Source organism: Lytechinus variegatus, chromosome 3 (assembly GCF_018143015.1).
Source record: "Lytechinus variegatus isolate NC3 chromosome 3, Lvar_3.0, whole genome shotgun sequence".
Taxonomy (NCBI): domain Eukaryota; kingdom Metazoa; phylum Echinodermata; class Echinoidea; order Temnopleuroida; family Toxopneustidae; genus Lytechinus; species Lytechinus variegatus.
In genome coordinates this window covers 21,606,804-21,621,023 of record NC_054742.1, presented here as the reverse complement: position 1 = coordinate 21,621,023, position 14,220 = coordinate 21,606,804, and the positions used below count along the sequence as shown (strand labels likewise).

Genomic DNA, 14,220 nt, shown 5'->3' with positions numbered 1-14,220 from the left:
ATAAAGTGTTATGCGCTATACAAGAACTGACTATTATTATTATTCAAGGAATACTTTTTGTGTGGAAAATGAGATTAGGTTGGTATAATCTGTCAAAGGGGGGTCCTGACTGAGCCCCCCCCAAAAAAAAAAAATAGTGATAATAATTCTATTTCAAATAATTCACTCCAAGCAAAGGAAAGATCTACCAAGCTACAATGATAGTTAGCTTGGTAAAGACATACAAGAAAGATTAATAGCAATATTAGCCAAAAACTTTATCTAGAATTAAATCCAAATTTAATTACAAGCTTCATTATGTCTATGGTAGAAAAGAGTACATCCAATATTATGAAAGTTAAGAATTTTTCTTCTTATGTTAAGTATGAAGTTAAGCATGATATGTAACAGAAAGGCCATGGTAGAGCTGTAGTTCTGAAAGAGCATTCCGCTAAATGTTATATACAGTTTTCTAAAATCATAGAAAGTTATGCAGTGATAAGCTACACAGGACCACACATTATAAATGACACACACGGCATAAATGAGAGCAGGTTAAACTTACATTTCTGGTAAGATGACAAGTGATTGCTGTACAAGCCCCTGTTGATCACCTAAAGCACCCTTCCACCACTGATCATCCACCCTCATATACAGCTTTAAGGAATCCCCCTTAGTGAAAGTGAGCTCATCAGGGGATTTCCCTATGTAATCTTCCTTTGCTGTAGCTAAAAGAGGCACTGCAAGAGAGAAGGCAATGGGTTACATGAAAGGCTTTCCAATACACCAATGTCATTTTTTTCTACAAGATGATGAAGTGAATGATTGGTTGACAGTATGTTCTATTTCTCCTTTCTAAATGGTCTATATTCATAAAATATTACTATAACCTGAAAAGGGAAGATGAAAACTAGTGCTTAGTATTACTAAAATATCAGCAGAGTAGATGAAACCATTTATTAAAAGATACCGCAACTAAAGTTTATCTTGCATGGTAATTATCAAAATACATACCACAAAATTACATTTTCTTTAAGGAGAGCGAGAAGAACATGATTGACTCTACACAAAATGTTCTTCCGTGGCTGTAGCTAAGATATAATGCACTTTTCAGATTATGATAGACCAAAGAAAGGGAAAGAAAACAATCAGATCTTTTAAAAAAACTTTTTTTTTCTAATAACAAACATTATTTCAAAGTGAAATTGAAGTTTGATGCAAGAATATGCAAGTAATTTAGTTTTCTTCACTCTTTCATTATGATTATTTAAAGCCGCACTAAAGTTTTGGTAAATCCCTTAAAAATGTCTCGTCTTGATTTGATTACTACATTATGTGACTGTTAATGTCCTAAAATCTGTTTCTGCATCAATGATTTTAAAGTGATTGGTTAACATTGGTTCGACTTTTAAAAAATCTGAGCTAGAAGGTCACATTTGTCACCTGTGTCAGTGATATGTTACAAAAATAAAGCCCAGAAAAATTGCGTTCAAAAATGATTATTTAGTGCTTCAAAAATTGAAATATAAAGTGACCGGAAAGACCATCTTAATGTCATCCCATACACTTATGTGTACTATTTAGGTGTCTATAAGACACCTATTTACAAAATCAGGGTTTGCCTTCTAGTTTTAGCTTTTCATTCTCAATAATGGTTGTTTTCAGGGTTTATTAGTTCTAATACATGCACTTGTTCACATGTTTCATCTTGGTTTAAGAATTTTTTAAATCGGCTGCTCACAAAGTTAAACAATACCTTTAACCATTACTGATAAGCACTCATTCGCTCAATATCCCAAACTATTCAAATTTTCACAAGGAATCAACAGACAAAATAATATAATTATCACTACACTTTTGCAAGATATGAATGTTAGGAGGTACTCCAATATAATTCACATTATTAACCTTCACCAATGTTTTAGACAGACTTTAACAATCAACCTGCTATATGATTTTGCTTTTGCTTTAAGTTTTCTCCTTTTTTCAAATATGCAGAAGAAATATCATACCTAAAATATCTATAGTATTGATACTTTTCTGGATAATTAAGAAGGAAAGTGAAAAAAGGCAAATAAAAGAATGAAGTGTAAATGAGGCTTACTATCCATAGCATTATCTGCTTCATCAGCAACTGACTCTGGAATAGTCTCTAAACTTCCTGTAGGGCTGAAGGGGAAAGAAAAAGAAAGCCATGCAAAATTCATCAATGATGACTCAAATTCAAATTTTACAAACATCTCTTCATAATTCTCTTCTAACTTCAATATTATTTGTAGTTGCACAGAAAAACAATATGTTGAACAAATGCATAATTCCAAATTAGATTTATTAATAATTTTGTCTAATTTCAGAGGCTTTTTTCTAAATGATTTTTACAACATGGAACAATGAAAACTGCAACATCTCCCTGAGAAACTAAGTGTATATATTTTAAATCAATGTGGAATGAATTTGACAAGTAAGTCATTGAAGCGGGAGGCCCTTATAGACCAACAACCTTTGACATAAGAATTTTACATAGAATGCATTTACAATACACATTTATTTCCATTGTGGGATGGTGTGTTGAAACATGCCTGAATTTTTTAATGGCAAGATCTGTTGTGCCAATCTGTTGCTTTCTATCTGAGAAATCCTTGCATCAATCAAGTCATAATAAGAGATGCTAATGAAGAGATAAGATTATCAAGTGATAACAGATAATTTGGCTTTGCAAAGGATATCAACCTGCAATTTATCTTGGTTGACAATCAACCAGTTATTTTAAATTTATGCTCATAAATTAAAACCAGTGAGCTCAATAATACTGTAACCTTAAGAAGAGGGTGAATTTAGCACCTTGAGAAAAAAGTTTGTCTTTTTAATGCAATCTATCAAGTGTAATTAGTATATGACATAGGCAAAAAGCATGGTTTCAGACCACAGATTCAAAACCATCTTTGTGCTATAGGGCCTAACTGTCCTATGGTGAGAGGAAATTGAGAGAAGAGATATAAGGAAGATGCGATAGACAGACTGTTTCAGGATGAAGCAGGCCTGAGAGTGGCCCTTTTAAAAAATATCTTTTTTTTGTGAACGTAGCGAGCGAAGTGACCAGTCTCGCACCTACTGGCCGAGGGTCATGATCCAGGGACACCACACCGGAGGGGGCCGAGGAGGTTAACCACACTCCAAATTTGTTCATATTTTAATTAGTACATGAATAGCATGCTAATATAGGCTTAACATTCAAACATTTAAGAAATCAGATTTAAATGTCTAAGTGTGTTTTGACACCCACACTCCACATCCCCTTTACAACCACCCCAGATGGGATTATTTATTTTTCATCTTTAATTAACCACGAACCATGAACCCCCTCCCCCCCAAAAAAAAAAAAAATCTAAATAAATGGATAAAAAAAATTAAAAAGAGAGAAAGATGGATTAAGAGAGAATTTAGATCAAATAATGATAAATTTAGAAAAAAAAAAATTTTTAAGGATTTTTCATGGTGTTAAAATCACGGGTGTGGGTGAGTTCTTGTGTGTGATTGTGACTGTGAGGATGTAAAAGAAATGAAGAAATGAAATCAATATCTACCTCAGTCTATTCAAATTCCAGCACATAGCCACAGGCTATGTATGTATTGTAGGTTCATGTACCTTAAGTTTTTCACAAGTTATTTGAAAACGCATATCTCCACAAAAAGTGCCTTTCATTCTGGGAGAGTCTAAATTCAGTGAAAATGTATTCATTAATAACTTAAATATTCATCACGATCAATAAATCATAAAGTTTTTTGACAGTTTTCAAAAATTAACATGAAATCTAAACTCTATCTGAAATGGAAAATCACCATCATTTAGGCCATTACTGACAGAATTCTCACCCAGAGCTCTGGGAGAGAACATAAGCTCAAACTGGCTGGCTAACAGCATGCAAGCACCACAGTCAAGTGCACGGCGTCGTTCTATTTTTTTTAGTGGAGCCTTGTTTGATGATTTATTGTCTGATATTTACACCTCTCCAAGAAAGAAATTTAAAACTATAATTCACAATTATATGCTAAGTGATTTTGGATTATTAAGGCTCCGTTTTGACAAGCAAAGTCGGCGACTGTGAGGATAAAAGACTCACACATCGTATGAGCTGTGAACAGGGATTTATCTCCTGTGCTATTCTAAGTACTATATCACAGAATTGTGATATCCCGAAGGGAAATGTGTGCATTAGAAATTGCACATGGGGAAGTATAGAAAAACTGTTACCGCTTCAAGAAGTACGCTCGCACATTTATTACAGAAAAAAAGAAGGACGTAGCTCACTTTTTATTGTACAGAAAAAAGACGCACTTGGTCTTAGCAATTTGAAACTGTACTTAAAATATCGTAAATTTGAAAGTTACTTGATTTTGGCTTTTCAGATATTTACATTACATATGGCTTCACTGCTCACTCACGGCAGGCGCAATTACCTGGAAAATATTTGCGCCCGGTCGTCAAAATTGTGATGATTTGGGGGAATTCTGGGCACAATTGATAGCTTTATGAGCGCGAATTTTCGCTCAGCGCCCGCTTATTTGATCAATACCGACCGTGCACGATAAACAAATAGCCGTCGAAGAATAAAATTTTTGAATGCATGACGGCAATTTTCATAAAAAGTAACGACAGCAAGTTGCCAGAACTTATAACTTTGTGTGAATTTGGGCGCAATGTGCCCTTCATTTTCTAGCAATTTTTGCGAATAAGGCATTGAAAATAGACACCCTAAACCCCCTTAATTTTATACCGGATTTACATCGATCTCAGAGACCACCTATGTTGGTGAAAAAATATCGGGAACCCGATAAATATCGGGAGAATATCAGGCCTGGGATGAAGGTGGAACCTACCTGATATCAGCAGCATTACCACCCTGGTAACAGGGACCAGGGGTAGGTGGAAAGATCTCATTCTGAAAGAGAATCATGGTGTCAACTAGGTCATTGATGTTAGTCTGGTAGTAGACCTCATCGTAACCATCAGGAGGTCGTATTAGGGTTGGCCCAAAACATAAGGCAAGATTGTGAGAGTCCATCATGTGCTCATCACTGTACTGAGAAAGTCTGAAGAATAAACAAAGCATTTATCAAAATTGTTAAAACCTGTTCAGTTGAAGTGAAGAATTTCTGCATTTAACATATAATGATGACACCAAAACAAAATGATGAAAAATTCTGAATGATATGACCACAAATTATAAATTGAAAAAAATCTGACCATATGAAAATCAATGCAGCTTCTTTTCAATGAGGACATCAAGCATTATGAGAGATAATTTGAACTTATTACTAATTTTTTTATAACTCAGAGCTAAGTTTAGTTAAACCTTAACAAAATACTGTTTTACTACCAAATTAGTCAGAAGCAGATTGCACTTTTGTGTCCTGAGCAATAGGTATCATGATAATTTCTGGTGAAATGGCCTTTACAAGACAGGATATGATTATGTATGGTGTTTGCTTGGCTCCCCATAACAAGCAACTATATATACAACTAACTGTACATTTATATTGAAACAGCAACGAGAGTCAGACAGTTATAGAGAGAGAGAGAGAAAGAAAAGAGACAGACAGAGGGAGAGAGAGACAGACAAATAGACAGGGACAGACAGAAAGACAGGCAGTGGCAGTGGACAAGAAGCAATGAGGATAAACCACTTACTTTTTTAGGAAGGCAAAGAGATATCTCATGATGACCATGACAGATACTGGCACCTTAGAAATCAATTCTGCTAGCATATCTATCCTTTCCTTCCCCGGTGGTAATTCTGTAAGACATCAAGTTAAGTACACTTATCTATGGCTCTAACAAAATCATTTAAAAGTAATTAAAATGGGAGTGACCTTTGACTTGAGAATGAAAATGTGGCAGACAGATGCAAAGACAACTTGAGAAACAATTTATGATAACATGGAGAATTTCATTAAGAATGGATTCACAAAGCTATATGTTAACAGATATACACAATAATGTCTTTCTAGACAATTGAATAACAAAAATGTCAAAATGTCAGAAATCAGGAACTACCAAAACAGGTAGCAAGGATAAAAGGGTTCAATCACGATCTAAACAACACAACAGTAAAACCAGTCCCATTCAAAACAGCATTCCAGTTAAAATCAATTATCCAAACCCCTTGATCATCTTAGGGCATCCTTCATGATCTTACAAAGACTGCATTATCATTTTCATGTTTAATACAAGGTATTTGATATTACTTACTAATGCATTCCATGAAGTCATCAAACAGACTGATAGGGAAGAGTGGTTCTGGAAGCTCTCTAAAGTAAGCCTTGAGGACACTAGCAACTACATTCACATCACCAGCCTCTCCTAGTCCATAGATAGGATCCTGGCCTGTAACAATTCAACATTGAAGATAAAATTCATGATACTTAATTACTATTTTATATTACTCATTTCCATTTGGGGGGCTTTGGAAAAGGAAAGGTTTGTTTTTAGCCAACAAATAATTACATTGCTATGAATTGTAATTGTATCTATTGTATCTGTTATTTAAATGTTTTTATGAGAGATGTGAAATAAATGAAACTGAACAGTTTACACAACATATATTTAATGCTATACCATATATTATACGCATTTGACCTCACATCGTGTTACTACTGAAAGAATATGAAGCATGAATTTTCAACAAATATTTTCTACCTTCTTTCTGTAAAATAATCCTACACTTAATTCTGCCATATATAATGTTACATCAATCCATATCATATTACATGTATGCTCAACATGTATTATGATTTCAATTAGAAACTATATAAAAATATAAAATCAGCAATACCAACACTGATCTTTATTCTAAAGATATGAGTGGGTGTCGAGTATCTAGTTTCTAATTTTAGTAAACTAATGCTGGTATTGATTTCAAGTGCATATCAAAACATAAAAACATTATTTAATTGTCATATTATTCTAGGTAATAAAAAAAATACAAATGGGCAATTCCCTATGTGCAATGGATTTCCTTTACTAACAATATAGTTGTTTGACTGTTGTGCATCTTGTCTTTGTTTGTACAATTTAATGTAAGAAATTATGTGTTTATAAAAAGAAAGAATTCTATGAAACTGACTTTATAGTTTATAATTACACTTGTACAAGGTGCCCACACCAAAGATATTTTGAAGGCTACAAACTTCTACACATTAAAGGAGAAGTTCACCCTTACAAAAAGTTTATAGTTAAAATAGAAGAAAAACATATAGGTGAAGGTACGTGGAAAAATCCATTAAAGAATTAAAAAGTTATAGAAGTAATATTTTTTGACCTCACATGTGAGTAGCTTCACATGAATGGTGAATTTAAAACAATCAATGGAATGTAATTTTCTCACAAAAGTGAAAATGGGTTTTTATTGTACTTTGAATATAAAAATGGACAAATAATTTTCAAACCTTCTCCTGAAAGGACAAAATTTTTAGTCATCATGAGCCATCAAAAATTTCAAATTTATGCATTTCATATTACATAAAATATGGGACCGCTGCTTGTATATGAAGCCACAGATCAAAAAGTTTTAAAATGTTATAACTTTCTTAATCTTTAATGGATTTTCCTCAAACATTCAATTATATTTTCTAAATTATTTTTCTGCTAGTTTTACAATAAACTATTCATCAGGGTGAACTTACCTCTTAACAACAATGATTTTAATAAATTTTCATTGATTTTTTTTCTTCATGATGCAGTTTCTCTGATCATACCAACAAGTTACACCATGGGTCAATGGTGTTCTTTATATCATGCTTGTCAAAATGAAATACTTGCAATGTTTACCTTTTTCAAACTTGTCTTTCATATCATTGATTTCTAGATGTGATCCAGGGAGACGGAAGATACCATGATGATTCAGACCTTAAGAAAATAAGATAAAAGTACAAAGGCCTTGAGATCATATTCTAGGCTAACAAATTATACTCTGATTGCAGTAAAAAGAAAGATTAATGGAGAGGTCAATAATGCATTATTTAATCCACAGTCCATTTATTAAAAGTATCTTTATTTTATTAAGAATTTTTTTAATGACTCAATAAACCAGTCTCTCTCCATACATGTTTATAAATTCATACCATACAACACTATAACTGATTTGATAAAACAAAAATTAATTATTAGAAATTTGAAATAAAAAATGTCTTTTCTCTGCCCTATGAGTATACATCAGACATTATTATTCTATCTTCAGAAATATACAATAAAAACATATTTAGGAATCAAATGTTCAATCGAGGATCAACTAAAAAGTTGGATCATTACTGATTTTCACAATTAATGTAAATGGTTTTGTCTTGATATGTAGTAATTGTCATTGGAATGTGGGTATTTTCCCTAGAGTTGCACCAATTCTTCATTTTTATGAAATCAAAATTTTGTTCACACATCATATATTATGCCAGAAAATAAAATAGTATGAAATATATGAGTTGATGTGACTTACCATAAACTGAGATGAAATCTATACAACTAAGGACAATGGGTGGGATTTCATATTGTCCAGACTGAAACAAAAAGATCATAAAGCAGTGATATTAGATCTTGCTTTTTCTTTTCTATAGAAAAAAAAATGATTAAATTTTGATCATTTTCACTAATGACCTGTAACAAATCTTGTAAAAATTCCCCCTCCTGATAAGCACCATCCTCAATACCTATTTCTCATCATCAGAATGATATCAGCATAATGTTTATTAAATATGGTTTTACTTTTTAAATTTTTAAAAAGATAATGATTTTTTTTTCTAATTACAGAAATGTGCACTAGCAATGTCAGCAAGCTCCTAGGAAACATTTTTAAAAAAGAAAAATGGAAGTGATAACATGACCAACTCAAAATAATCTTTAACTGAATTGGTAATTTTAGACATGCATGAATCATAACTTTCCATCGCTCTGTGATGAACTGACCAATTTTTCATCATTTGGTTTGTTCTATTTTGCAGTTGCCATATCAATCAAGTTTCACCATTGTTGGATTTCCATCCACTAGAAACTTACTGATCAATCCATAAATACAAATGCAAGTGTGACTGTATGGATTGTAGAATTTTATCAAATCTCTAAATCAATGTCCCAGGGCATTGCAGTGGTTTATCACACAAAGTGTTTCATGAAATAGCTTGTCTTTAATTTTCACTAACAAATTCACTATCAACCAATCAGATGAACAGATTTCAGTAGCTTATAAGAGTTGTCAGAGATTCACTGACAAATTTCTTCATGAAATGTTCACTAGGTATTTAAGTACTCACTTCAAGATATTTCTGTAGGTCAGCACCAAACAAAGGCATGTAGACTGAACCCGGTCGCTCTGTTAGTCTTCCTTCATTCTTATGAAGATGATTGTTTGGTCTGAGCAAAGATGGTATAAAGGTGATACATAACAAACATGCAACAAAAGGAATAACGACTGGAAACAGTGACAAAAACAAAATGAAAGAGATGAGCATTAACATTAAAGGACAAAACATTATTCACAAGTGTCGCTAAGATATGCACATAATACGCCCGCCTGTAACGTGGAAAATGGAGATATTGGTCAAGCAAGAAAAGTGGAAGGTGGCAACTTCACATTTGACCTTCTGACCTCAAAATCAATATAATTGCTTAGATCTATGCTAGTATCATACACACCAAGTTAAGTTCGACTAAAGTTATCGCGTTAACAAGGACTTCAGAAGGGTAAGATGAAAACATGATACTGTGATCTTGACCTTTTGACCTCAAAATCAATAGGCTTCCCGGGATCCATGCTAGTATCATACAAACCAAATTATATGAGCCAAGGTTAAGTTAAAGTAAAGTTATCGCATTTACAAGGACTTCAGAAGAGTAAGATGAAAACATGTCAGTGTGACCCCGACCTTTCAACCTCAAACAAAATCAATATGCTTCCTGGGATCCATGATAATATCATACACACCAAATGATATGAACCTAGTTTAACCCTATCTAGGCCGGGGGGGCCTCGGAGGCCCCCCCCTCAACAAATCGCGCGATATTTTCACCGCGCGGAAATTTTTTGACCGCGCCGCTCGCTGACTTTTTTACTTTCAAGTCTTGCGCAACTTTTGAGACCAATTTTGCGTACGTGGTTCCGAAATTACTCAACATTATGTAAGTGCATGTCAGACCAAAAATTGCTCAAAAACATGATTTCGTGTACAAAGTCAATGCAAAATGTGTTTTCAACCAAAATTCATAAATGCATGATTGTTTTGGTGGTCTAAATGTATTTATTTTAAGCTTTTTATGATCACAGTAGAGTCCCCAACAAATTTCATTGAAAAAACAATGAAAAACAAAAGGTAAAAAAAACAAAGAAATACATAAGAAATTGCAAAAAACAATACATAAGAAAATGGTTTGATATCGCAATTTTTTTTCATGTACACTTGCTAAGAACACCACAAAGAGTTTCTATACCAAGAATAAGGATATTTCGAGCTTTATTTAGGGAGTTAGAGGAAAAAGTATGATTTCGCATACTAATTTCGCATACTAATTACGCATAAATTAGCATATTCACTTAATAGCAATTCGCATGAAATAAATTACTATACAATCTTGTACATCTTGTACTATACAATCTTGGCAACCCGCATGCCAATTTTCGGCGCGATCGCACAGTCGACGGCCGAGATCTTAGGGGGGGCCTGGGAGCCCCCCCCCCTGGCCATATGAACTCCCAAAATACCCCGGCCTAGATAGGGTTAAGCCAAACTGAAGTTATCACATTTACAAGGAAACGTTAACGGATGGACGGACGGACAGATGGACACCGAGTGTGATACCATAATACGTCCCGTCTAGGACAGGCGTATAAAAAGTAATAAAAATAATCAAATAAAGCAGAGAAGTTGATAAAAGAGACAAAGAGAATGAAAGCTACTTGCAAGACAAAGAGAAAGACAGGCAAACAGTCACAAAAATTAACAATAAAGTTATCTAAAAAACAAAACAAAAATGTATTTAAAACTCCATAGCAGCTTTATAGCAGACTAACTTAAAGAAATTGTGGTACAATACAGCACAATATACTAAGCATATATCTATTCTCCTTCATACAAGTATGTCAACCTTCCATAAGTTGAATATTCACCAAAGTTAAAGCAATATTTCAAACAAGATCATACAAAAAGCGTGTGTTATATGATCTTTTCAAAGTCAAATTTTTTACAGATTTCTGCATAAAACCAAAACAAAACAAACATTCGTAATGTTACCTGAATTGACATATAATCATTATTCATGAAGATTTGAATTAAAAAAGGAACTCACCTTGTACCGATATTTCCTCTTGATTCTCCAGCTTTAGAAACAAGAGATAAAAGCAAGAACATTTGACCACTTAATGTATGGATAAGATTTTACAAATCATCCCATTACAGCAAAATATTTCTTCATTAAATTAGCTAAAAAAGAATTAAGTGAAAATATATTCTTCCAAAGTAATATGGAACTCATGCTCTATAAGTCCTAGAATAAGCAGTGTTTTTTTTTTTACTTCCAATTGATTCATACTTACACTGACAAGATTATCAAACCCTAAAATGAACTGAAAGGCAGCAGAAATATTGCTCTCCATAGGATACTTAATTCAATGAATATGAATAGACAACATTATACCCCATGAATTGAAAAAATGAACAGATAACAACATCTTTAATCCTAACAGGAATTAAGACTCTGTGCTATTGGAACTAGGACATTAATTGTGTGATACCTGGGCTCCGTAATACAAAGATTAGCGATGAATAGCAAATATGGTAGAACACTTCTGATTGGTTCCTGGTCAGTATTATGCGCCAGATGCGCGTGTAATGTTGATCTTGATTGGTCAGTTCATTTAGCGATTGATCGCTAATCTTTGTGTTACGCAGCCCAGGAGTAATAAGTTGATATCTGAATGATGTACAAGAAACCATAATTCTTACCTGTTCCTAGAGCTTCTTTGATGATATCTCTCCTGGATTTCATTCTTGCTAAGGCATTACCCTTCTCTAGATGTTCCTTGAATTTCTGTAAGGCAAATAAACATAAATCAAAATCAACTAGATAACTGTAATATAATGATATTCAGATGTATGCTAAACAAATGAAATCAATCTTAAATTCTACATTGAAACAGATTACAATAACTAGTTTGCTTTTTTCAAAGTAGTTTTAACAAATTTGGTTAACATGGTCTACAAAGCAGTTTTAACTAGTTTGGTTAACACTGTCTAGCGGTTTTAACTAGTTTGGTTAACATGGTCTACAAAGCAGTTTTATCTAGTTTGGTTGACATTGTCTACAAAGCAGTTTTAACTAGTTTGGTTAACATGGTCTACAAAGCAGTTTAATCTAGTTTGGTTAACATTGTCTAGTGGTTTTAACTAGTTTGGTTAACATGGTCTACAATGCAGTTTTAACTAGTTTGGTTAACATGGTCTACAAAGCAGAATTAACTAGTTTGGTTAACATTGTCTACAAAGCAGTTTTAACTAGTTTGGTTAACATGGTCTACAAAGCAGTTTTAACTAGGGGAATAACATGGTCTACAAAGTAGTTTTATCTAGTTTGGTTAGCATTGTCTGTAAAGTAGTTTTAACTAGTTTGGTCAACATGGTCTACAAAGCAGTCCTAACTAGTTTGATTAACATGATTTGCTGCAGTTTATAGAAGCGAACTGTAGACAGCTCAGTAGTGATTTCCTCAACACTTTGAATTACACCAGGTCTTAGATAAATCTGAAGGATGTAGTCTGAGTTGCAAAATATGAGGCAAATTCATTTCAGAGTCTATATTTCTAAAATGTGAGTATTTGAAACAAGTAGATAGGGCTGGGACTAAAACCCGGGTACCCGGGTCCCGCCCGGAAGCCTCGGGTACCCGGGTAGAAAAATCAATACCCGATACCCGAAAATTGCTCACCAGTGTAACATACATTTGATTTGTATTGCGTAGTGTAAATAATGATTGTAGCTCATCACAAAAGTACACAAGTCTCATTTCGAATCTCACTAATTACCCTTGAAATATCCATAAATATACTAGTTTTTCAAGTGATGATGATGTGACTGAGATCGTTCCATCGTCGCCATGTTTCTTTAGCAGCGCAGTGACCTCATCCAGCCACTGCGACGCAAGCCAATTCATGAATGAAAATATAGTAAGCATGCGCATTGCAAGCCTCAGCCCCACACAGTATTCCGTCAAAACAAGTCTGCAATACTCTGTCACCTCGTACCAAAATCGACCTAGAATTCCACTTTCCTTTATTTCATATGAATTATGAAAGGTATTCTCAGAGGATCTGTTTTCTCACCGATACCATGCAGGTAAGCAAATTTTATTACTTCTTGCTTTTCCGTCAAAATCTTACGAAGTAGCGTCAATATTACATCGTGTTCCTGAGTTTGTAGAATCTATCGCTACGTGAACAAAGCCAATTGATTTCCCGGTTTCGGAGCATACAAGGCACCAGCCAATCACGTTCTTGATACCATTTTCAGTTCATCATCAACCGAAAATGGTAACACGATCGTGATTGGCTGGCGCATTTGACGCTCCGAAACCCGGAAATCAATTGACTTTGTTCACGTAGCGATAGATTCTACAAACTCACGAACACGATGTAATATCGACGCTACCTCGTAAGATTTTGACGGAAAAGCAAGAAGTAATAAAAATTTGCTTACCTGTGCGGTATCAGTGAGAAAACAGATCTGAGAATAGCTTTTATAATTCATATGAAATTTAGAAAAGTGGAATTCTAGGTCGATTTTGGTACGAGGTAACAGAGTATAGCAGACTTGTTTCGATGGAATACTGTGTGGGGCACGGGAGGCTTGCAATGCGCATGCTTACTATATTTTCATTCATAAATTGGCTTGATGACGTCACCTATGGGTTTTTCCACCAGTCAAATTTCGAGCGACATGATTTTCGGGTACCCGCCCGAAAATTACCACGGGTACCTGACGAGAAAAAAACCTGAAAGTCCCAGGCCTACAAGTAGATATACATTCTTTTATTGTGAAATTTCTATCTACAAAGTGGATTCAGAATTTATGCTATGGACTTCATGATTGATCATTATGGAGCACCTTTATTTCTCTTTTCAAGTACAAATATTTGCAAAATCAGATTATGAAAATGACTTCCACGGTTTTATTATTTCTTAAGTACAAATTGGTCAACTAGTTCAA

General features: G+C 34.0%; 1 protein-coding gene across 2 annotated transcripts in view; it reads right to left on the bottom strand.

Moving 5' to 3' along the window:
* The window catches only part of LOC121410494 (SLIT-ROBO Rho GTPase-activating protein 1-like), an 83,494-nt gene that overhangs the window by 10,017 nt on the left and 59,257 nt on the right, over nucleotides 1-14,220 (bottom strand). For both annotated transcript variants that reach the window (XM_041602628.1, XM_041602627.1), the window contains exons 10-19: nucleotides 11,965-12,049; nucleotides 11,309-11,339; nucleotides 9,280-9,379; nucleotides 8,469-8,529; nucleotides 7,808-7,885; nucleotides 6,230-6,364; nucleotides 5,669-5,774; nucleotides 4,858-5,070; nucleotides 2,084-2,148; nucleotides 545-719 (exon numbers count right to left, since the gene is read on the bottom strand). In XM_041602628.1, the coding sequence (XP_041458562.1) occupies nucleotides 545-719; nucleotides 2,084-2,148; nucleotides 4,858-5,070; nucleotides 5,669-5,774; nucleotides 6,230-6,364; nucleotides 7,808-7,885; nucleotides 8,469-8,529; nucleotides 9,280-9,379; nucleotides 11,309-11,339; nucleotides 11,965-12,049 (1,049 nt within the window). The remainder of the gene's footprint in view (nucleotides 1-544; nucleotides 720-2,083; nucleotides 2,149-4,857; nucleotides 5,071-5,668; nucleotides 5,775-6,229; nucleotides 6,365-7,807; nucleotides 7,886-8,468; nucleotides 8,530-9,279; nucleotides 9,380-11,308; nucleotides 11,340-11,964; nucleotides 12,050-14,220) is intronic.